Below are 26560 nucleotides of genomic sequence, written 5' to 3'. Positions count from 1 at the left end.
GCGCAGTTGAGATTCTACATGGATTCAAGAACTTCATGCTTATTATGATGGTGGCCTCCTTCGACTAATTTCAAAAGTATGTGCCTGCCTTCCTCGTCAACTCGTTAAAAACTTCTCCCACTCATGTGACCTCCACATCACCTGGCCGCTTACTGGACTATTATGACGTAATGCAGGCAATTCTTTTGGGTTTCTCCCCATTTTTCTTTCACTTTCCATATATTTACTGAGATGAAAATCCAAGTCAACCGCTCAGCATCTCACTGTGGTTCACCCAGGAGAGAAAACTGTGTTCTTGTCATGTTGTGCTACCATAAAAACAGGTCAGGTGAGCAGGGGTCTATCTTAATCATGGCATAGCTTGTTCTACACATAGTGGCTATTGGAGCTGACTGAAACTTTTCGTGCCAACACTTGTTCTTGTTACTTAAACTTGCACCATGGAATTTGTTTGGCCATGGTGTCTTAAGGGTGTATGCTGGCTGAACTGAGTACCGCAGCGATTTGTGTGACAAACATAATCCAATAAAAGACAATTGTCTCGTCTGTAGTAATCAAGTGGAAATGAAAGAATTGAAAGTCTCTCTTTTATGATGGTTTTGAATACTCTTTATAGAAAATTTGGGAACAGAACTGTCCAAAAGGAAAGAAAAAGAGGAAATCTTGTTTCTTTCAATTTGGTTTACGCTCGGTTAGGAAACCATTTCACCTTTGGTAACAGGGGTCGGTATAGTTGTGTGAATGTTTCTTCATTGCTTCAGAATGGAATAAAATGAGCCCATGTTGTTTATTGGACTTGTGCTGAGCTGGACTTTGGATGCCTTTTGTGACTGATGTTAATTAAAAATATCCTGCCAGTTTATCTGTGTGATGCTTATTTTAATAACTCCCTGTTGTGGGTTTACATCATTTTTTTTGTAAACAAGTATTTACAGTATTGTGATTATGTAATACCAGTAAAACAGTAATATGCTATAATTTTTATTTCTCCTTTAGGATTGAGTACGAGAAAGTTCAACTGGCCCGGAAACTGGGTGGCGTCTGTGATATTGATCAGATCTTTATTCTTAATTCTGTTGATGGTCCCACCACAGGCCAATGCGGGCCTCTCTCAGGATATAGCAGTAAGTAGACTAATGAAATAAAACCTTCTCTTTCATTCGTGTCCCTCACAAAGGCACTATAGAGCAGGAATGTATACTGTAACTAAAGATAAGAAGCAGGAAGGAAAAAATAATACTGCAGAGTAGAGGGATCAATAGAACTATACAAAGGGAACAAGAATAGTAACCTGAAGTTATACAGACAAAAACGAAGGAGTATGAACATTGAAATATAGTACAGCCCAAATAATGTTATAAATAGTGTTGAGATATGCATTAAAAGTCTCAAAATATGCAACAATATATTCACAATAACTTCAGAGTTTTCAGGGTTTCTGTTGTGCCTTTCAGCACTACCCACATGGCTGATCTCAGGATTGATCAAATGCGTTTCCCAGGTCATAAAAAAAGGAAAAGGAGTTTCCTATTCCTCTCTGTACTTTTCTTGGAGCTGTCTTGTATAGAAGATCATGTCAGTTGTGCCTCTGGAGGTTCGAAAAACACACTGGGACTTAGGGATGATCCTTGTGGAGATAATCTGGAAATGATTAAGCAACATTCTAGTAAGAACTTAACCCACAATGGAGAGAAGTGATATTCCACGACAGTTACCACAAACCCCATTATCGCCTTTCTTGAACATAGTAATGATAGTGGCATATACCTCATGTTTCCCAAATTAATAAAATGTGTGTGAAAAGCTTGTTTTAAGGGGAAAACCTCTACTGTATATTAATTGAATACTATGATCAATCACCACTGATCTGCATTTAGGGCAGTTGCCCAGGTGGCAGATTCCCTATCTGTATTTTACCTAATATTTTCTTAAATAATTGCAAAAAAAAAAAAAAAAAATTAGGAAATTTATTGAACATTTCACTTGGTAAATTATTCCAAACCCTAACTCCTCTTTCTCTAAACAAGTATTTGTCCCTATTTGTACTCTTGAATTCCAACGTTATCTTCATATTTAGATCTTTACTTTTAAAAATACCACTCAAACATATTCGTCTACTAATCTCATTCCACGCCATCTCTTCACCGACAGCTCAGAACATACCACTTAAGCAAAATGATCATAAAAATAATTTATTTATTATCACCACCAATGTCAGGTCATGAGAGTTGTCACTCACATACCGCTTAGTCAAGTAGCTTGTCTTCTTTCTCCCAGGTCTTCCCAGCCCAAACTTAGCAATAGTTTTGTAACGCTACTCTTTTGTCAGAAATCAACCCAGAAGAAATCGAGCTGCTTTTCTTTGGATTTTTTCCAGTTCTCGAATCAAGTAATCCTGGTAAGGGTACCATACCGTAGTTGGGGTCTTAACAGAGACTTACATGCCCTTTACTCATCATCATCATCATTTCTTCGCTCCAGCAAGCCGGGTGTGGTTGTGTACGAGCCTCCTCCAGTTTGTTCTATCCATCCACAGATGCTGCTCATATATGCGACACCAGTTCACATCTCTAATTTCAAGACCCTTCATTATCTGTTTTTCCCAAACATCACGAGGTCTTCCTCTTGGTCTCTTCCCAGGAACATTGTGGTCAAAGTATGTTTGAGGAGTCCTGTGAGGGTTCATTCTTTTCATGTGACCATACCATTGCAATCTATTCACTTCTAGAGTCTCCAGCAAGCTTCTTTCCAATCCAAGCTGTTGTCGGATATCCACATTCCTTATTTTATCCATTTTTGTTTTTACTTACTACAACCCCTAAATACCCACATAACCATGTACCGGTACACTTTATTTACAATCCTGCTTATGTGATTACCTCAATGAAGATCTTTTCTTATTTTAACACCGAGGTACTTACAGTGATTACCGAAAGGAACTTTCACCTCATTAACACAACTGAGAGGGCTTTTCCTATTAGTGAAACTCACAACCTGACTTTTAACCCCGTTTATTATCATACGATTGCCTGCTGTCCCTCGCATAATGTTATCGAGGAGTTTTTGCAGTGGCTCACAATCTTGTAACTTCTAATTTATTACTCTATACAGTAGAACATCACCCACAAAAAGCCATATCTCCGATTCCAGTTCTTTCCTCATATAATTTATATATATAAGAAAACATACAGGTCCAATAATATTCCCCTTTGGGAGCCCCCTCTTTATCATAACAGGATCAGATAATGCTTCACCTAATCTAATTCTATGAGTTCTACTTTCTAGAAATATAGCCAATCATTCAGTCACTCTTTTGTCTAGTCCAATTTCACTCATTTTTGCCAGCAGTCTCCCATGATCTACCCTATCAAATGCCTTAAATAGTTCAATTGCGATTCAGCCATTTGCCCTCCCCCATCTTAAGATATCTGCTATATCTTGCTGGAATCCTACAAGTTGAACTTCAGTGGAATAACCTTTCCTAAACCCGAACTGCCTTCTATCGAATCAGTTATTAATTTTGCAAACATGTCTAATATAATCAGAAATAATGCTCCCTGAAATCTTACATGCAACACATGTCAAATTGACTGGCCTGTAATTTTCAGTTTTATGTTTATCACCCTTTCCTTTATACACAGAGGCTACTATAGCAATTCTCCATTCATTTGGTATAGCGCCTTCAAGCAACAGTAATCAAATAAGTACTTCAGATATGGTACTATATCCCAACCCACTGTCTTTAGTATATCCCCCAAAATCTTATCAATTCCAGATGGTTTTCTAGTTTTCAACTTTTGTATCTTACTGTAAATGTCTTTGTTATCATAGGTAAATTTTAATACTTTATCAGTATTAGTCACCTCCTCTATCTTGACATTATCCTTGTAACCTACAATCTTTACATACTGCTGACTGAATACTTCTGCTTTCTGTAGAACCTCACATACTCACTTCCCGCGTTCATTAATGATTCCTAAAATGTCCTTCTTAGAACCTATTTCTGCCTTTAAGTACTGGTACCTGTACATACCCTCCCATTTTTCACTAAAATTTGTACGACTGTAATTATGCTACCCATCATTCTCCTTACTTCCAAAATCATTTCTAACCCTATTTCTTTCCAACCTGCACTTCCTCCTTACTCTTTACTTCTCTGTTATAATACAGTGGGTCTTTACCATTCATTACCACCTTTAAAGGTGCATAACTGTGTACATACCTGTTTTCACATTCCTCAACAGTTGCTTTAAATCCATCCCATAATCTGTTTACATTTTTATTTACCATTTTCCACCAAACATAATTACTTTTTAGAAACTCTCTCATATAAATATGTAAATACAGTATTGTATACTGCTTAGTGATTATTATTATTAGTAGTAAGTGCTGTTAATATTGTTATTATTTGAGTTTATTATATCATCTGTAATTGGAGAAATAATAACTCTGTTCATGATAAATAAACAAATCCAATTCAATCCAGTCAAATGAAATGTCTGTCTTATCAGTCATATGGCACTGCCCAACAGTCCTACTTTTATGACCTTCCTTTCTGTCACATTTATTTTTAACTATGATAAAAACAGCTTTGTGATCACTACCCTATGCTGCTCATATATGTGACACCAGTTCACATCTCTAATTTCAAGGCCCTTGATTATCTGTTTTTCCCAAACATCACAAGGTCTTCCTCTTGGTCTCTTCCCACGAACAAGTATGTTCGGTTTCTCTATAGAGGTCATCTGGTTTTACCAGCACCATGTCCGAAATATTCTTCCATCTAGTTGGTTCCATCACTTTCTGAATCAGCTGTCCTTTCCATATTAACTTATTTGCCATTTGTTGTTCATGCTTCTTGTCATCTGCATTACCTTCCCAATTGACATTTGGTAAATTGAGATCTCCGCTACAATCACATTCCTTTCCACATCGTTTCCCACATAGCTGATTACCTTATCAAATAATTCTGAAAAGTAACGAACTTCATTCCGGTTCCATTTTGACTTTAGAATAATTCTGAGTCAGCATTAGAGCTACCCTTTCCTGGTCTGTACACTACAAAGACATCACATTGCCTGATTTCTTTAGAAATGAGCCTTACACCTAGAATTTCATGTTTGTCATCTTTAACTTTTGCATAGCTTACAAATTCTTCTTTCACCAGAATGAATACTCCCTCTCCTACCATTCCCATCCTATCTCTATGATACACATTCCAGTTCCGTGAGAATATTTCTACATCCATTATATAATATCTCAGCCACGGTTCAACCCCTATTACAATATCTGGTAAGTATGTATCTATTAAATTACTTAATTCTATTCCTTTTTTTAAAATTTTTTTTTTACAATCCTTCCACAGTTTAACACTAACATTTTTATGTCCTCCTACTCGATTTCCAGATCCCTATACCATTATCACCGCTCCCTAGTCCACTCCGTTTCCCTGAATGTACCTCCCAATAACACTTCTTAAGAAACTTCCTTAAATGTACCATGCGGTTCAAGCTGTAATTAAGAAAACATTTTGCTGTTTCAATCATTCTTGAATTTTTTCCCTAAATAACTATGATTTGTACATTTGAAAATGTTATTATGTTTATCCTACAAATATTCAAATCGTGAAGGACTGAACCGGTGCCATATTTTACTTCCCCTTTGTAATCAAGCACTTTTTAGCTACTTCTTACATAAATTACTATTTTATGATAGTAATGTCAACCATGATCCAATTTATGTAATGCATACAAGGCAACACACAAGTTTACATATGTGGGATTCTTTGAAAAGTTTATACTTTCTTAAAATATGAGTAATGAGAATAAAAACTGGAACTGAAATTTAAGGCTGGAGCATAGGCAGAAATGTGAGTAATCTCCTGTCTCCTCTTTGCAGTGGGAACAAGTTAAGATTTTGTTTCATTTTGGAAGTAGTAGTAATAATAATGGGTCTTTTACAAGTTTTTGGACATCACTTATTTATTTATTTTATTTATTTATTTATTTATTTTGGTATGCTCAGTCTCAAAGTCTCCTCTGACTCTACATCAAATACAGGGCACTGAAAGGTATATCAGTCAGTCTGTAATACAAATTTACTTATACGAGGGCAAGTCAATAAGTATCAGCAATTATGCTCTAATTGTCTTTAGGTTGGCTCTATAGTGTTGTGTGCTCACCAGCCACTAGATGGCACTATTGTCTATGTCTGTGGTAGGTTTCAGCGTTATCAGATCAGTACGGTTTGCGCTGTTGCGACATAAAGATGGCCGTGCCACTGTCTGTCTGCACCAAGGAAGAACAGCGTTTTGTAATCTGCTTTTTGTGGTCTGAGGGTGTACCAGGAGTGGAAATTCATAGAAAACTTTCAGCAATACATGGGGACAATGTTTTGCCACATTGGATGCTTCCATTACATGCTCTGACGTTTGCTCTCTGGTTCGAAGTGGTGAACCCATATTTCATCTCCAGTGATGATCCACATGACGATCCAGTAGGTGCTGACAGATTCTCACACGATTGCGCTTCTGCTCTTTATTGAGTTGTTTTGGAACCCGTCTCGAACAGACTTTGTGAAAATTAAACCTGTTATGCATGATTTCATATGCAGAACCATGGCTAATGTGCATATGGTTTGCCATGTCATCAACAGTCAGTCTTCTGTTATTCAGGATCATATCATGCAATTGTTGAATATTGGCATCAGTTAGGGTTGCAGATGGACGTCCGGATCCTTCACACTCGTGCGACCCCTTTTGAACTGTTAAACACTTCTGGTAACACTTCTTCGTGGCAAAACATTGTCCCCGTATTGTGCTGAAAAGTCTTCTATGAATTTCCGCTCCTGGTACACCCTCAGACCACAAAAAGTGGATTACGGAACACTGTTCTTCCTTGGTGCAAACCATGAGTGGCGCACGCGTCTTTACGTCACAACAGCACAAGCTGTACTGATCTGATAATGCTGAAACCTACCACAGACAAAGACAAAGGTGTCATCTAGCGGCTGGTAAGCACACAATGCCACAGAGCCAACCTAAAGACAATTACAGCAAAATTGCAGATACTTATTGATTTCCCTACGTATTTTTACAAGAAATGCCTACATTAATAACTCAGGAGAAATGAATGGTCAGATCCAGATTCTATGAAGGATATTTTTCAGTATTGCTGCTAGTTATAATATCTGTATATTTTGTATTTTAAGGACTCAAATCTTGTGGGATCCATTATCGCTTAGAACTAGCTGGTAGTTTCTTGATCTCTCTGCATCTTGTTTTTTGAATAATAAAGGGTAAATTAACAATTTCTTGCTCTGTTGCAGCTACTGTGGCAGTGAATCCAGGCCAAAATAAACCAGTGAAGTTAGCAATCCTCGTACAAAATGAAGCTTATTACCATTGGAAGATAAAAGTATTGCAGATTCGTTGTTCTGAACTTCATAACTTTAGAGGTGATTTGTGCTTGTCATCATTCATTATGATAGAAAACAATTTTGGCTCCATGTCTGAATGGTCAGCACAGTGGCTTTCAGTTCAGAGGGACCTGGGTTCGATTCCCAGCCAGGATGGGGATTTTAATCTTAAATGGTTACTTTCACTCTGTCAGGGACTGGTGTTTGTGCTATCCCCAAAATTCCTACAAATCACATACCACACAAAACACTATTTTCCAATATAATCACAAGCAGTTCCCTACACATAGCAGATGTTGCCCACTGTTGTCAAGAGCGTCTGCCTTAAGTCTGCAAGCAGGCTAGCAATATCCACATATAATTATGAATTAAAACCACAGAAGAATATTTATTCATTTATCCTAAACCATAATTCTGCATAGTGATTTAATTCTTGCTCTCCAAAAAAAAAAAAAAAAAAAAAAAAAAAAAAAAAAAAAAAAAAAAAAAAAAAAAAAAAAAAAAAAGCAAGGCCATCTCTGTGCAAGCCATGAAGGAGTAGATGATAAAGGCTTTTTCACTATTCATAGACTTGACACAAAGTATGATAGGGTGAGCAGCTCTATGCCAAGCTCCCTTTGCCTCCAGAAATTAACCTGGTATTATGTGTTCAAAATATGATAGCAATCAGCAATACCAGGAACTACTGTTTGATTATGTCCAGTGCTCTATCACAGTAGTGCATTAGATCTATGACTCCTCAGTTAGTCAGTTGGTCAGTCTTTGATGATACAGTGATTCCTTTTGCTTTAACATCGCTAGTCCCTGAACAATCAACACATGTTCCAGTCTGAATTTGGCCTATTCTTACTGCTGACACATGGCAAGTGCATTCAACACTGATACCACTGGATCAGCAACTGGTGGAACATACTGCAAGCATAGCCCAGGCTGAAATGCAGCACAGAGGTAGGGACCTTATAAAGATACCAAAGGCATACCTCTGATAATAATGTGAAATGAGAACTCATTTACTTACTCATCATCGAGCTCGATAGCTGCAGTCGCTTATGTGCGGCCAGTATCCAGTATTCGGGAGATAGTAGGTTCGAACCCCACTGTCGGCAGCCCTGAAAATGGTTTTCCGTGGTTTCCCATTTTCACGCCAGGCAAATGCTGGGGCTGTACCTTAATTAAGGCCACGGCCGCTTCCTTCCCACTCCCAGCCCTTTCCTGTTCCATCGTCGCCATAAGACCTATCTGTGTCGGTGCGACGTAAAGCAACTAGCAAAAAAAAAAAAACTTACTCATCAATATTAATTTAATAATAAATTAGAATACTAATTACTCAAGGAAAGAAGAAGAATTTAAAAAATACAATATTATTAAATAAAAGCTTAACTGAATAGAGGCAACCTAAATGAAGATAGTAAATTTACCTTTGAAATAAATTTTAAAATCAATTAACAAATTAGCGGAAAGAATTCGTGAATTGTTGTTGGTGGAGCAGTGAAATCCAAAATAGAAAACAGAACATGAAGCACTTATTCCCAACTTCAGTGTTACTCATCACCCAAAATCTGTTTCCAAAATGACCAAGGTAAACTGATTATGAGCAACAAACACAGCTGTGAACACTTACCTAAATACTTCAAAGAACTGCTTAACTGTGACTCTCCAAAAGACAAAATGACCTTCCAGGATCCACAAAACAAAAACTGGAAATTAAGGATATTGTAAAGAGCTTGAAAAGTAACAAAGCATCTAGCAAGAATTCAGTTGTTGCTGAACTTCTGAAATATGCAGGAGATAAGTTACAGGAACAACTTGAAGTACTTTATGACATAAATATATCTTATGGCTGGGGGTCATCCGAAAATCTGTGTATGTGATGTGACAAAATGTGTGACAAAAGCATAACCATAGCAACCATGCAGGCAGTGATGTAGGGTATGGATGTATGGTCAGATAATGTTACTGGTACCTGAATCGAAACCGACTTTCAACCTATTAGATCGTATTATGTACATTTAGTTCGTGTTGAAGAGATGTTAAATACAGAACAAAAATGGCCAACGAGACACCAGTGGGATCCAAACCCACAACCTCCCGATTTTGCGCCGGTTGCTCTACCAATTGAGCTATGGTGGCCTAGGCCTCTTTGTTCTGTTGGAAAGGATCTAAGCTACAGGTCTGGTACTACTACCATCACACTGTAAAGTGCATTTAAATTGCAATTGAGGGCCAAGTCAATGAATATTGAATTTTCACGACCGCATTGTAATCGAAACCGACTTTCAACCTATTAGGTCGTGCTACGTACGTTTAGTACGTGTTGAAGAGATGTTAAGTACAGAACAAAAATGGCCAACTAGACACCAGTGGGTTCGGATCCCACGACCTAATAACCATGGGAATCAACATCTATATCATCTGATGGCCAAGCAGGCATCAATTTTTGATAATGAGACAAAGTCTCTCATAGTGCATTGGCACTGCCAGTGGCTACAATTAGCCTACGTAATGGCCTCCACGGTATGCACTAGCCAGCGTCTTGGTAGGTGTGCTAGGTACCAACTGATGAGCCCAGCCTAGCACATGGGAGCGAAGTGCTGGCAACCAGGAATGAGTTGGCTGGAAAATGTATAATGTCCAATAACGGACCATTTATATTGGTATTATAAATTTACTCATTCGGAACAAATATTTCAGATTCCCTATGGGAATCAACATCTATATCATCTTGAGATGTTTTTCCAGAGTTCTGAACTGTTTTTCTTCAAATTGTGACCAAAATTCTTCTACTTTTTCATTTAAATAATTGATTTTAAACAGTGAATTGATTATTGTTGTGTTTCAGGACTGTGCATTCTGTTTACTGACAGATAATTATGTTTATGTGTGATATGTATTTGATGCAAAATAACATGTAGTGTTCCTTTTTGAAAGAAATCTGTCTGTAACTTAATCAATATCTCAAACATTTATGTTGCTAATTGAGCTAAGTTTCTCAGTTACAATTATCAGTCATAACCTTAAAAAACAAGATGTCAACTATTCAATTAATCTGGCTCATAGGAGAGATCCCAGATGAATGGAGGGATGTTGTAATCCACCTGCTGCACAAGAAAGGAGACAAAACAAATGTCAATAATTACACAGGAATATCACTTCTACCAGCTGCCTACATGATACTTTCCATAGCCCTCCAGTGTAGGATAGAAAAACACATAGATCTAGAGCTAGGAGAATACCAAGCTAGCTTTAGAAAAGGACAGTCATGTGCAGAACAGATTTTTATCATCAAGACCTTAACCAAAACAAAGATATTAGCAGCAGACAAGAAAGCAATCATGACATTTGTGGACTTCAATCCACACAGACCGGAATATATTAATAAAAGTGCTTAATGAATTTGGAATAGTTGATAATACTTACAACACTTATCCAACAAACACTGATAAACTATCATAATCCTTTGAAATCAAAATAGGTTTAAGATAAGATGGTCTCTTTCCAATCTTGTTTAAATGTGTTTCAGAGCAAGTTATCAGGGAATGGCAAAAACTTTCAACTTTCCAAATGGAATTAGATTAGGTCTCAAAATGAACTGGGCTTAAATTTGAATGCCCCACATTTGCTGATGATGTAAAGTTTTTGCAGAGAAGCTACAAATTGCAACTAACCAGATTAAAGTCCTCAGAAGATTGCAAATATCTTTCCCAAAGATGCAGTACATGAACTAAAATGCCATAGATTCATCCTGGACAATGAAGACTAAGTATGGACCCATCAAATGAGGTAAGAAATTCAAGTGCCTAGGTGAGATTCTGACTCCAAACATCAAGAAAAGACAGCAAATGAAGAACGGATGATAAACATGGAAACAGCTTTCAGGCTATATCAGACCATTTACGAATCAAAATCACTGTTCTATCAGGCCATGTACAGGCATTACAGTACTGTAGTCAAACCTGAATGCTTATATGCAGCTGAGACAACAGTAAGTAAGGAACTCTCAGACCTGGAAAAGAAAGAAAGACAGGGATATCTCTCTCAATAGACACGATGCTAGATTTGCAATGACCAAATTAGATGTGCCAACACTTGAGACACTACCATGCCCTGTCCAAATGCCAAGTATTGAGAAGAAGGATTAGCTTGAATGTATGATGCATTATTTGAACTTACTCTGTTGGCAGAAATAAATTGCTGATTCAGTGGAGAATCAACTGAAAGAGTGACCTGACACAAAAAATCTAGAATTCTAAAAAGCAGTTGAGAAAGTGAAATTTGGAGCAATTACTTCAACAACAAAAAACAACTGAATTGTCTTCAATAGTTATCTGAACTGCTCTTGTCAACAATTTACAGCAACATGTTTGCGCTACAACATCCTTGGAAAGTTCTCAATCTTATGAACCTCAAAATATAATCAAGTCTGATAAATAAGATGCCTATTCTTGACAAAGAATACTGGCTAGCTGAAGTATCAGCTAATTTTACAGAAAATGCAAGATTTTTCTGCATAGGCCTATATAGTTTAAGCTTTCTACTTCCTCTGTAATAAACATCATGATTAACTTACAAAAAAAAATCATGACGAAAATCAAGAACACACAAGAAAACTCTGTTAGGTACACTTCAGTGACATTTTTCCATTTCTCTTGATCTTTAGAATACATTACCAGGCTATACTTTTGCATGGACCTTAACTGTATCCTGCAAGATTTATATCAGTTTCTGGGTTGTTCACAAGTTATACCTGTACACATGGTCAAGGTGAGTTCAGTCAAATGAATTCGCAACTAACACCAACTCATTCAACACTTCTCATAAACCATGTAATCAGCCCTTTGGTTTGTAGAACTACATGGACATCTTCTCTGTATCCTGGAAGATTTACATCAGTTTCTGGGTTGTTCACAAATTATTCCTGTACGCATGATCGAGGTGAGTTCAGTTTTCAGCTATGGTTTGACAATAACTTTGTAAATATTTAAAGTCAAATGGACTCTCGGAAAAGGCCGTTCTTTTGATAGACAACGCGCCCTCGCACCCAAATCAAACCATTTTAAAATCAGCAGGTGGCAACATTTATGCAAAATTTTTGCCTCCCAATGTCACTGTAATAATCCAGCCTATGGACCGTGGCGTAATATCTGCACTTAAAAGAAATTATCGGTCATCTCTTCAACTACCAGAACTACATGGACATCCTCTGGATCAGTGGAATCCAAGCCCTCTGTTACTCCATAGCTATAAAACCACAGATAGGCAGAAGACTTTCGGACAAGGATAGTGCCAGCTCCATGATCATTTAATGTACCCGATTTATAGAAATGACAGCAAAGTAGAACTATATGTGCAATAAGTTATCTTTCAAATACCAGAAGTAGGGATTAAAGATAAATTTTAAATAAAACAGAGTACCTATCAAATGACCCTGGTGATCTTTATATAGATGGGGGGAAAATATGAAAGCTAAGAACTTCTGTTACCCAGGTTCTATTCTAAAAACTGATGGAACCTCTAATACAGAGATTTTGAAGAGGGTCAGAAATGACAGGAAGACCAATGGTGTGCATAACCCAGTTTTATGGGGACAAAACATAATAAATAGAATGATGGAGACCATAATCTGTAAGTCAATACTGCAGAGCATAGAATTATACGGTGCCGAAGTGTGAACAATGAACAACAGAGAAAAGCTACTCATAGTTGAAATGGATTTTTGGAGACCAGCCACAAAATCAAGGTGAGAAAGGATAAGGAACACAGATATGAAGATGGATGCATGCTGAGACAAATATATTAGATGATATAGATTGGAGGAGATTATGCTGGTATGGACAGGTGCAGAGAATGGTTGGCATCTGTACACCAAAGATCATGAAAGAATGGAAGCCAGCAGGAAGGAGAAGAGGTCACCAATTATCTAACAGGTCACATAACATACTGATGTTCATGCAAAAGTATGGCCTGTTAATGGATGCTAAAGAACAAGAGAAATAGAAAAATGTCACTGAAGTGTACCTAACAATTTCTTAGTGTGTTCTTGATTTTCATCTTGATTTGTTTTAAGTTAAATCATGATGCTGATGTATTTTGTTGTGTTGTTTAGCTGGAGAGAAACCTCGCATTGAGGAGCATTCTTAATATAGACAGATAGAACTATTATGGTTTTTAATTACATTAAATGGAAAGAAACAAATAAATGACTGAAGTATTATAGAGATAAAGATCGGAACTCGGATAGAAACCTAATACACTCAACTCTCGACTTCCCGTAATTGGATCAACCGTGTTGCGGATTAACTGCGATATCAAAAACACTAAAAAAGGCACAAGTGTTAGGAGTTACAGTAATAAAGAATTACAAAGGGTCGGGATAATATTGCCGAGACGTAATAGTGCCAGGGGTGACGTGACCTTGAAATTATTTGTAGCTGGTGTGTCACTGGCAGCAAGCACCTGCTCTACTCCACACCACCCCACTCTCAGTCATTGTCTTGTTTTTGTTCAGTGCAGTTCAGTTCGCAAACAATGGCAATAAAACGGAAGCATGTCGTTTTGACGATTCAACAGAAGTTGGATATTGTACAAAATACAGAATGAGGTCCTACCATTAAACAGGTGTGTGTCCAATATAACGTTGGCGATTCCACCGTGCAGGATATTTTACGCAACAAAGACAAACTTCTATCATTTGCTTGTTTGTCCAATGCAAACAGTGGTATGGCAAACTGAAAAACTGTGCTAAAATCTACGTTTGTGGAGCTTGACCAATGCATGTTGGAGTGGTTTTCACAACAGCGAGTTCAAAGGATTCCAGTATTGGGACCGATCTGTATGAATAAAGCAAAAGTTTTCTTCAAAGCTCTTGGGATGGAGGGTGATATTGATGTATCATCTGGATGGTTTACACGCTTTAAACAGTGACGTGGCATCCGTGATGTCAGCGCAAAAGGCGAGTTGTTAAGTGGAAACACAGAAGCTGCTCAACAGTTCAATTCGAATTTTGAAAAATTTGTTCTGGATGAGGGTTTGGTCACAGAACAAATTTACAATGCGGATGAGTCTGGCCTGTATTCGAAATGCCTACTAACCCGTACTCTTGCTTTCAAACAGGAGCATACTGCACCAGGCTATAAAGCATCTAAAGAAAGGATGACAATTATGACCTGCGTGAATGCAACAGGCACTCATAAATTACGCTTACTCGCCATTGGAATAGCAAAAGAACTTCGCTCTTTGAAAGGTACAGAGAGCAAAAATTTGTCTGTTGTGTACAAGAACCAAAAGTCTGCTTGGATGAACAGTGAGATTTTTAAGCTTTGGTTTGACAATAACTTCGTCCCGGAAGTTCATAAATATTTAAAGTAAAATGGACTCTCAGAAAAGGCCATTCTTTTGATAGACAATATGCCCTCACACCCAAATCAAACCATTTTAAAATCATCAGGTGGCAACATTTATGCAAAATTTTTGCCTCCCAATGTCACTGCAATAATCCAGCCTATGGACCACAGTGTAATATCTGCACTTAAAAGAAATTATCGGTCATCTCTTCTTCAAAAGGGGACTGAAGAGGGCAATGATTTAAACATTTTTAGAAACAATTTACAATTCTCAATGCTATTTATGAGATTCATTCAACTTGGGAAAAACAAAACCATTTACAATTGTGCAGTCTTGGAAAAAAAATCATCCCAAATATTTCTGAAGACAATGGATTTCTCATATTTGATGAAGCAAATATAGTTAGTACAGTAAATAAAGCTGTAAAAACTGTCCCAGGTGGAGAGGAAGTTGACGAAGACAATATTCGTCAGTGGTTTGAATGTGACCAGAATGACCAAGGCTACGATGAGCTGCCAGACAAACAGATTGTTGACAAAGTAAAGAGCAGGTAGGGAGCAGGAAGTGAAAGTGATGAGGATGGGGAAACAACCGCTCGCGCCACACAACAAACAGTTACTCATGGGGCTGCTCTGGCAAATATCGATTCATTGCTAGAGTACATCGAGGGCCAGGATGATGCTCTCATCAACTGAAAAACTTGTTTTGAGAAACTTGAGAAGCAAAATAAAGAAAAAGTGTTTCTCGGCACAAAAGCAGAAAACCATGACTGATTATTTGCAGAAAGAGTAAAGTTAGGTAGTCTGAATATTTTTCTTTGCCTTATTAGTTTCAACGAAAAGTGCAATTTATTTTTCCATTTATTAATTGTGCCAAATGCTACTTTTACTGCAACATATTGGGTAAGTTAATAAAATAACAATGCCATACAGTAGTATAATTTATTATCATTTTAACTGTACTTTCAGTATGCCTGTTCTATTTTTAACTTTTTGTGGGTTAACTGTGATTTTACTTATCCGCGAAGCCTTAACCCTACATTATCTCAGTTAATCGAGAGTTAAGTGTAGGTTAGGAAAAATACAGGGAGTATATTTTAAGACTTCATCGCGGAGTACTGAGGCATAGGAGTGCAGAGAAGCGGTGACAGCAAGGGCAGTGCCCGTAACAAGCAGCATGATTATGCCTATAGAAACTAAACAGAACTGAACTCACCAGCTATATACATGCTCAGAGTAAATAAATAAATAAATAAATAAATAAATAAATAAATGAATGAAACTGAACTCACCAGTATTTACAGAAGATGAAGTGAAAGTCACAGGTGCTTAAATCAGGTGAACGAGGGGATCATAAGCCTTTATTGATGATCTGATCATCATCGAACACTTCCTGCAACCATCTCAAAGAGCTACACACCATATGAGCCGTAACACCATCTTGTTGGAAATAATCGTACCTTCTTTTTTCTTCTTCAGTCAGTTCAGCAAAAAATGGTTTGAGAAGGTTGAGAATGTAACGGTTGAAAGTAAATTGTCTCCTGAAAAAATATCAGACCGATAACTCGTCGGGCACTAATCGTGCACCATACACTCACTTTTACATTGTGCAGAGGTCCTGGCTATAAAACGCGCAAGTTCTCTGTGTCCCAGATCCTGCCGTTAAGTGAAGCGACATATCCACTCAAATGAAACCCTGCTTCGTCACTCATAAAAAGAAAGCTTGGATCCACAATACCACCGTGGACACTATTCATTAGCCAATTGCAAAATCTTGTTCGTGCAATGAAATCTGTAGGCTGTATATTATGGACTGAATGAGTTCGGTAAGATCATAAATGTAATAATTTTGTTGCATAATGTGCTTATGAATGTGATTTACGTGTTTCCTGAGCTACTCTCCAAAGTGACTTATGCGGACTAACTTGTAGTCTTGGCTGTATATCTTCTAACCTCTCTTGTGTGAGAGCTGTTCTCCTTCACTGTTTTTTCTTATTAGTTATGGAACCAGTACTATGCCTCTTGTGAACGAGTTGATGCATGTAACGTTTTTATGGTACTGTAGAACCAGGGAACTCTCTATGGAATTTTCAAAGGAACCTTAAGAACTGGTTTATTCTTCTTCTTGTGCAAATAACACTTGATCAAAAATATTCTCTGTGCAGTAGTGTACTTCACCATCATGATAATAACCTTACAACATACCTCTAAAAGTCCAATTGTTACTAGTGAACTGAGCACTGGCTCAGCTGTCAACACTTCTTATCACACTAGACTTGACACATGCCATATGGCAGGGCCTCTTAGGGTGCATTGCACGGTGCACGGTGCAAAAGACGACTTTGCCAGGTTGACGAGAGTGCAGACCCCACTCCTTAATTTTGAGCAATAGTGCTCTCTCCCCCTTCCTCACTTCCTCTGCAGTGCTCCATCATCCGAACAGTCGAGCCGAGCTTAGCCGAACCACCCTGAGACAAAACGCTGGTCCAAACTGAGCCGAGTCAGACTGATGCACAGTGCATACAACTCCTGCGCTTCAGTTTGCACGCATGAGATTTTGGACATTTGAGAGTCCCTGCCATGTGGCATCCGCATGGGGATTCCCACAGCCTGTGAACAGAAGTGGGAAGTCTTAAATATACTCCCTATACAATGAGATGTCTAGAGTGAGAAAAAGGAGCAATAGAAAAGAAGGAAGAAAAAAAACATGAGGACAAGGACATGGGAATGAAAAATTTAGCACTATACCACTGGATGTGTTTGATATGTAAGATAAAGTTGAACACAAGGAGAGAAACAGAGACAAAGAGGTTTATACTGGCAGCAGCAGGTCAAACATAAGAGAAACTGCTTTCTGGAAAGCGAGCACCCATGTTTCACATTAAGAAGCTGTAAATGAATTAGAGTAGGCCTATGGACAAAATATACAAAACAAAACAAAAAAAAAACAAAAAAAAAAACAATCCATGAAAAGTACTCATAGTGATGTGAGTTTCTTGCAATTATTTCAACCTTTTCTACTCTCTTTGCCGGGCTGAGTGGCTCAGATGGTTGAGGCGCTGGCTTTCTGACCCCAACTTGGCAGGTTTGATCCTGGCTCAGTCCAGTGGTATTGGAAGGTGCTCAAATACATCAGCCTTGTGACAGTAGATTTACTGGCACATAAAAGAACTCCTGGAGGACTAAATTCCGGCCCCTCGGTGTCTCCGAAAACCATAAAAGTAGTCAGTGGTATATAAAGCCAATAACATTATTATTATCTACTCCCTTCTTAAGCAATCAGATACCAGTATTCCAGGAAAATTCTGTCACTCATTTATATGCAAGCTATTCACAATACTATGGAATGCTTTAGAATTTGAATGTATAAGAAATATTTCAGAATCTGAATGAATCTAATGAAAGGAATTTAAACTACATACATAGACATGCACAAGACTCAAAATACTTCTCAATGAAAAACAGGAAGTAAAACATTTATGGATAAATAAAATGCTTAAATGGAGGTAAATCTATTGGTACAATAATTTGTGAGAAAAAGAAAAATCCTTCTTGTATGCACTGTCCTGTAAAACTAAAATGTTCCTTAAAATCTCTCATGGGCAAATTGAGTACAGTTTGATTCATTTCTTTTTTTTTTTTTTTTTTTTTACCTGAGGAACATACTGTATCTCAGATTCAAAGTTATACTATGGAAAATGGAAATTGCAACAAGCTGCAATACATTGCTGAATCCTACGTGATATGGAATCAAGAAGGCCCTGGATCACGTCCTGCAGAATTGCGTCCCATGTTTGCTGCAACATGAAGGTCGGTTCGTCTACAGTTCAGAATAGCTGAGAGAAGTTGTGCAAGTGTCTATCCATGTTGTCCACATATGTTGAATAGGGCTTAGGACCAAGGGTCTAGAGGGCCACCATAAAAGTGTACTGTCTTAGAAAGCTTCCCTGAAGATGCCTGCACTGTGAGGCAGACATTGTCAAGCTAAAACATCACATTTGCAATGGTTGCCATCAGAGGGACAACCGCTGGATTGACTACCCTGCCAACATACTGTCGAGCAGACATTGTGCCCTGAGCAATTGCCAATGGAGATTCACATAAAGCCAATAGCTCCCCAGACTGTAATGCCTGGGTTCGGCCCCGTGTGCCTCTCCAAAATAAGATTGGTTTGGCCCCTCTCCCTGGTACACTGTCAGACACAATTGTGATGATCGTTGCGGCCATGACAAAACTGCTGTTCGCCACTGAAGATGAGTTTTTGCCATTCATTGACCCAGCATAACCATTCCTGACACCAGGACAGCCTCACACATCCAACACATGGGGTCAGCAGAACACTTGCTGCAGGGATACAGGATCGCAAGCCAGCTACTCACAAACAATTGGTAATTGTAATGTGTGGTGCCATGGTAACTTGAATCTCCACTGCAGTTGCTTGGGGGTCTGTCTAGGATGTCCAAATGGTATGGCGATCCTCCTACACTACTGTCCCACGTCTCCAAGCATATGCCCCTTCATTTGACCACTGCTGCCATACACTTTGTACCTAGATGCATTCCGGCCAACATATGCAGCTGGAGCCTGCATAGATAACCCGGTCACGTGGAATCCAATAATCCGGGCGCTATCAACCAGTGAGAGTTGTTGATATCCTGCTCAGACCTGCCAATGAGGTATGTTTCACAATCAAACACTTCAGATCAGTGTACCTCACGGACTACATGTCAAATAAACTCAAGAAGTGGTTCATCCATGACCAATCAGGTGGAGGGAGCCATATGAACAATCCAGATGGGCTAAAGCCAGTATTGTTTATGTACCTAGCCTGGCATCATTACATATCAGTAATATCAACACAAATGACATATTCCTCTGTGGTGTTGCAATTTCTATTTTCTGTTGTGCAGAACACAAACTTGGAGATAAAATAAGTTTTACACACAAACCATAAATGGTTCTTTCATAGATAGCCCAATTGGATGGTCACTTTTTATCTCTCATTTTCATTTAGTTCCCAGCACATGTGGAAGAAAAGACCAGGATATATCAGCCACAGCCTCAGAACACTTCATGGAACATTTCCCCAGTCTCTTCCAGCTGTGGCAGGATGTCAAATGGAGGAGGCACAGCTATCGCTACCAAGGATCCACCTGGTGGAGCTTCCCAGAGCCAGTCTTTAATACTTTCTACTATGGTAATACTGCATGTCTTATTAATAAACAACTTACTTTAGAATTCATATTAAATGTGATTATTGTAAGGAAATGGTTCTCAGCCAACAATAATAAAATTCCACTCCTAAATTAGCAAATGAATCATAGAATGGCTAGAAATCCTTATGCCTAGTTTAGTAATTCAGGCAGAAGTCATTGCAAAATAATAGGTTTCGCTAGTAGAATATGCTGTTAATTTGTAACCAAGATAATTTGTCTATGTGCAGTCCATAAAATATTCCTTGCTCCTTCAAAGTAGTAGAGAATGATAATGTTTAATTAGTATTTGTAGATAGGAATAAATATTCCTTAAAAGTCAAAACTTGATCTTTCTCACTTACAAGCATTTCTTCTAACAACTGTATAAATTAAACTTATTTTGTGGCAGGAACCATGAAGAAGCACCTCCAGCAACAATTGTCTCACTCCCTCCAAGTAGAGCGTAGTGATTTCATTGCTGAGGATAGGATCGTGGGAGGTTCTGACGCAGAGCTTTATGAATTTCCATGGCAGGTAGCCATATTTCTAGAGGAACTCTTTTTCTGTGGTGGTGCTCTAATAAATGAACAGTTTGTCCTCACTGCAGCCCACTGTCTCATGACGTGAGTATATAAGGTTAATTTTGTATCTAGCTGGTTTAGTAGCAGTTTGAAGTTTTCAACAATATATTCAAAATGTTAATGTGTAGCCTACCTTTCCCTTAGTCCTGTTTCCTGATATGAGGCGAGATGAAATTATACGGCAAGTTTTTATGGCCAGATGCTCTAATTAACACCAACCTCAGTCGAGGAGCTAATGCAGAAAATTCAAAATGTTAATGAATCATCTATATACTGTATACAAAATTACAATTTTGTCTGTAGACTTCAAATTTTGCCTCACAACTTCATTTTTATCTCAGATTATGTATACAAAAGTCGAAAGTGGGTTCAGTTCAATTTTTGTCTGTCTGCCTAAATGTTTGTCTGAATATCACAGGAAAATGGCTGGTCTGAATTTCTTGAAATTTCTTGAATTTCTTGAAGGATATCTAGAGAGTGCTCTAGGCTAAGTATTATTTGATTAGTGTACAGTTTTGTAGCAATATTAAGGGGACCAAAACAGGAAACGTTAAATTTCTCCATTAATACTAGTTGTATCAAAAAACTGTACTTGATAAAAGGTGTGCAAAATATTATTCCCGATCTTTTATGTTTCATGCATTTTTACTACATGAGGAATAATAACAAAGATAACTGCAATTATTTCATTTTTCACAAAATTCCAAGTATCTCTGGAAATACCAGTGCTGAGTAATGACATTTGGAGCACAACTAATATTGAGTGTTATGAAAGGTGTTGCTCATAGGATCAGTCGTGCTGCAGTAGCACCTTCTGGTCCAGTGAGGGAAGCAATGGCAAACTACCTCACTCCTCATCTTGCCTAGTACGCCTCATTTGGTCTCTGCCATTAGTTTTTGAGGTTTCCCTATAACTGCATAGTCTTTGGTGGTGCTGTTTGTGGATCCAACCAGCCTCTGGGCTGATGACCTAACAGACAGACAGACAGACATCAAAAATTTGTAAATAACAAGAGTTATAAAAACTACAATTTCCGATCATTTATGTCTGATAAATTTTTACAGTATGGGCTATGTCCATCTGGATCCTCAAACAGCACCGCCAAAGGTTAACAGAGATATTAACAAATTGAAAATTTAGTGACAACAAAAAACCATCAAGGCCGAACATTGGTGATATGGAAATGTTGTTCAATCGTTGTCATGATGTTGAATTCTGGCAATGATGGCAGTGGTTGTTGTTACTTTTATAAGGTGCAAAACCACATGGTTATCAGCCCACATTGATCAGGAAGATAATGAAGATGACCATCAAAATGAGAAGGAAAATCATGAAGAAGAAGGGAAAAGGGAGTCATGAAAGCAGGGGAAATGAAAGACTCCCTTGACCTCGCATGCTCTACATCGCAGAGCCAGAAGAAACCTAATAATGTAATAATGTGATGGCCTACCAACCCACAAAATTGATCGACAATAACTTTGCATTGAGTTTTGTTATTTGAAATGTGTTTTTATTGCACAAGGAAAAATAACAAAGATAACTGCGATTATTTTATTTTTACGAAATTCCAAGTAGAAATACTGCCACTCATCTCCACTATATGGTATTACTGTTACAGTTATATATTAACTATGTCCATCTGTTAAGTCTTCACCTCTGAGACTGGTTGGATCCTCAAACAGCACTGCTGAAGGTTAATAGAGATCTTAACAAATTTAAATTTTGAGTGTCAACAAAAAGCCATCAACGCTGAATATCGCTGACATGGAAATATTGTTCAATCATCATGGTGATGAGTTCTGGCAATGATTGTTGTTATTGTAATGGTGCTTTTATAAGGTGAAAAACCATGTGGTCATTAGCCCACATTGATCAGGAAGATAATGAGAAGGAAAGTCATGAACAAGAAGGGAAAAGAGAGTCATGATAGGAGGGGAAATGAAAGACTCCCTTGACCTTGCATATTCTAATCGCCGAGCCAGAAGAAAACTAACAATGCAAAGGCTTACAATGTCCTAATCTGCAAAATTGATTGAAAATAGTGGTGTCAAAACCCCCCTTGCCCTTGAATCCCATAATATTACCGTGCCGGAAGAAAATGATGGGTACATGGGAGCCAGTTCTAAAATAAAGGTCTTTTTTATTATTTTGTGTTGATAATTCGGTAGTTCCTCACCAAAAATCCGGCTCTTCCTGCAAACATACTTATACCAACTACATCTAACTTTCGTCTATCCATTTTCCTTTTCAGATTCTCTAACCTACCACAATGATTCAAGCTTCTAACATTCCACACTCTTACTCGCAGAATATCACTAACCATCTTCCTGATTATTGCCCCCTCTTGTGTAATCGCCACTCGAAAATCCAAATGGGGGTTATTTTATCTGGGAGGAAGCCATCATCAGTACATCATTCATACAGAGAAAGCTGTATGTCCTCGGGAGTTAGTTACGGCTGTAGTTTCCTGTTGCTTTCAGCCTCGTAGAAGCATCAACATAGCTAAGCTATGTTAAGTATTATTATAACACCATATCAGTCAATCATCTAGACTGCTCCCCTTGCAACTTCCAAAAGGCTGCTACCCCCTTTTCAATGAACCATTAGTTAGTCTGGTCTCCTGACAGTATGCCCATCCAATATGGTTGCTATCTGCTTCGCTGGGACGCACAAGCCTCCCCACCGCAGCAAGGTCACATGGTTCGCTGGGGAGGCAGGGAGATTATACATTCGGTAAATAGAATATGGTAGAATTTAATTGAAAAGTGCTTTCGCAAGAATCTAAAAAATATTTTTCATGAGTGTTTGAAATTTCAGTTGCATTTATCTCAAATTATATAAAATATTACTTGGCAATTTTTTGTTTCAAACCAAACGATATGACTAATGGTGGATAGAATCTATCTTACATTATATTTCTTCATTGATTTTTCCATAGATAATTATGATATTTTCAGTTTCAGTAGCCCTCGTGGGCAAATTAAAAAATTGGCTTTCTCTGTCATTGATGAGACATTGGCACAAGCATCGTGCAGCATTTGTAATGTTTCTGTTGCCAAGAATAACCTCCCATGCAGCTGTATTTTTCATTGTTTCACAAACTCTATCTGGAGTTTCACTGCTGTAGCATTATCAAACTCAACAAGGTTTTGGAAACTGGTAAGGGAAGGGATGGACTTTATTGCAAATAATGTGCTGATACATTGCTGAAAATGGACTATTTCTATCACATCAGGAAGATGAAATATTGTATAGTTTATGCAAACCTCTGCATGCATAAATATTAGTTTTGTTAAGTGGATGAGATTAGAACCATTCATCTTATTTTAAGTAGATGACTGCAGCTGTGTTTATAGAAATTATCAGAGTTTGAAGTTTGCTTCTCAACATTTTTCAATAGCTAGTAAGTATCTTTGTTTAAACCTTGGTAAGTAAACTCGTGTCCTCATCCCGAGGTGGTGCACCTCTTTTCAGGCACACCCCCAATGGAGGTGAGCTGCATGTACCATTTCAACCATACAGATTGGCAGTACCGGGAATCGTACCAGGGTCCCCAAGGACGGCAGCTAACAACACTAACCATTACGCTATGGAGGCAGACTAAACCTTGGTGGTAGGATCTAGCTGTTGCATACAAAGTTTTGAATTCTCAAGTTTTGTTGCATTTTTATGCTTAAATGATTACGTAGCACAAATGTGAGTGTATTCATTCCCTGGATTGCTTTGTTTTGTATGTGGAGAATTCACATGTAGTAATCAAAGGAAATCTATCACACAACTGCGGAAACCTGCATATTGCCTGCATTTCAACTCTCCACTCAGTGATTAAGATGAAGGTACCGTATTGCAACGGATATAACTTGCAATAGGTTCTATGTAAAACTGACTCGGTGGCTACAAGGGAAAAAATAGCATATGCCTTCTGCAGTTCCCATGATATGGCATAAGCAAGCAAGTCATACCGATGACTATTACTTCTGCATAACCAAAATAACAGATTTTTCATAAACACAGAATCTCATACCCCAATTTGCAATCAGCCATCAGACTAGTACATTGCTGTTGTTTGAGTTATCACTCCATAGACTGGTTTGATGCAGCTCTCCATGCCACCCTATCATGTGCTAACCTTTTCATCTCTATGTAACCACTGCATCCTACATCTGCTCTAATCTGCTTGTCATATTCATACCTTGGTCTACCCCTACTGTTCTTACCACCTACACTTCCTTCAAAAACCAACTGCATAAGTCCTGGGTGTCTTAAGATGTGTCCTATCATTCTATCTCTTCTTCTTGTCAAATTTAGCCAAATCGAACTCCTCTAAACCAATTCGATTCAGAATCTCCTCATTCGTGATTCGATCTATCCAACTCACCTTCAGCATTCTTCTGTAACACCACATTTCAAAAGCTTCTATTCTCTTTCTTTCTGAGCTAGTTATCGTCCATGTTTCACTTCCATACAATGCCACGCTCCACACAAAAGTCTTCAAAAACATCTTTCTAATTCCTATATCAATGTTTGAAGTGAGCAAATTTCTTTTCTTAAGAAAGCTCTTCCTTGCTTGTGCTAGTCTGCATCTTATGTCCTCCTTACTTCTGCCATCGTTAGTTATTTTACTACCCAAGTAACAATATTCATCTACTTCCTTTAAGACTTCATTTCCTAATCTAATATTTCCTGCATCACCTGCCTTTGTTCGACTGCACTCCATTTGTTTTGGACTTATTTATTTTCATCTTGTACTCCTTTCCCAAGACTTCGTCCATACCATTCAGCAGCTTCTCAAGGTCCACTGCAGTCTCAGTTAAAATAAAAATATCATCGGCAAATCTCAAGGTTTTGATTTCTTCTCCTTGGATTGTGATTCCCTTTCCAAATTCCTCTTTGATTTCCTTTACTGCCTGTTCTATGTAAACACTGAAGAGGAGTCCGACTCGTTGGCTGAATGGTCAGCGTACTGACCTTTGGTTCAGGGGGTCCCGGGTTCGATTCCCGGCCGGGTCGGGGATTTTAACCTCCATTGGTTAATTCCAATGGCTCGAGGACTGGATGTTTGTGCTGTCCCCAACATCCCTGCAACTCACACACCACAAAAAACACTACCCTCCACCACAATAACACGCAGTTACCTACACATGGCAGATGCCGCCCACCCTCATCGGAGGGTCTGCCTTACAAGGGCTGCACTCGGGTAGAAATAGCCACACGAAATTATTATTATTGAAGAGGAGGGGGGACAAACTGCAGCCTTGCATCACTCCTTTCTGGATTGCTGCTTCTTTTTCAAAGCCCTTGATTCTTATCAGTGCAGACTGGTTTTTATACAGATTGTAGATAATTCTTTGTTCTCGGTATCTGATCCCAATCACCTTCAGAATTGTAAATAGCTTGGTCCAATCAACATTGTCAAATGCCTTTTCTAGATCTACGAATGCCATGTATGTGGGCTTGTCCTTCTTGATTCGATCCTCTAAGATCAGCTGTAAAGTCAGGATTGCTTCTCGTGTTCCTACATTTCTTCTGAAGCCAAATTGATCTTCTCCCAACTCAGCTTCAACTTGTTTTGCCATTCTTCTGTAAATAATACGTGTTAAAATTTTGCAGGCATGAGATACTAAACTAATGGTGTGGTAGTTTTCACACCAGTCAGCACCAGCTTTCTTGGGAATAGGTATAACAACATTCTGCCGAAAATCGGATGGGACTTCTCCTGTCTCATACATCTTACACACTAAATGGAATAACCTTGCCATGCTGCTTTCTCCTAAGGCAGTCAGTAATTCAGAAGGAATGTCATCAATTCCAGGTGCTTTAATTGTCGTTTGATGTTGATGCCTGATTCTGAAAGTTCTTGCCAATTTGAAGGAGCTAATGGTATTGGTAATGCGTTGTCATAATGTACTAGTCCTCCTCTATGAACCATGTGACCTTGCTGCGGTGGGGAGGCTCTCACAGCTATGTCAAACTCTGACCTCAAAATTGGGTCTTCCATTTCATCAGCATCAACAGCCTCTTCTTGTT

At 38.3% G+C, this 26560-nt stretch overlaps 1 protein-coding gene across 1 annotated transcript in view; it reads left to right on the top strand.

Moving 5' to 3' along the window:
• LOC136857129 (uncharacterized) overlaps positions 1-26560 on the top strand; it is a 139121-nt gene that overhangs the window by 68515 nt on the left and 44046 nt on the right. The window contains exons 5-8 of the mRNA XM_067135539.2: positions 997-1124; positions 7327-7455; positions 19771-19953; positions 20361-20574. Of these exons, the coding sequence (XP_066991640.1) occupies positions 997-1124; positions 7327-7455; positions 19771-19953; positions 20361-20574 (654 nt within the window). The remainder of the gene's footprint in view (positions 1-996; positions 1125-7326; positions 7456-19770; positions 19954-20360; positions 20575-26560) is intronic.

The sequence above is a fragment of the Anabrus simplex genome, chromosome 1, assembly GCF_040414725.1.
Source record: "Anabrus simplex isolate iqAnaSimp1 chromosome 1, ASM4041472v1, whole genome shotgun sequence".
In the NCBI taxonomy this organism is placed as follows: domain Eukaryota; kingdom Metazoa; phylum Arthropoda; class Insecta; order Orthoptera; family Tettigoniidae; genus Anabrus; species Anabrus simplex.
The sequence above is the reverse complement of the archived record's forward strand: the minus strand, read 5'-3'. Positions and strand labels throughout refer to the sequence as shown.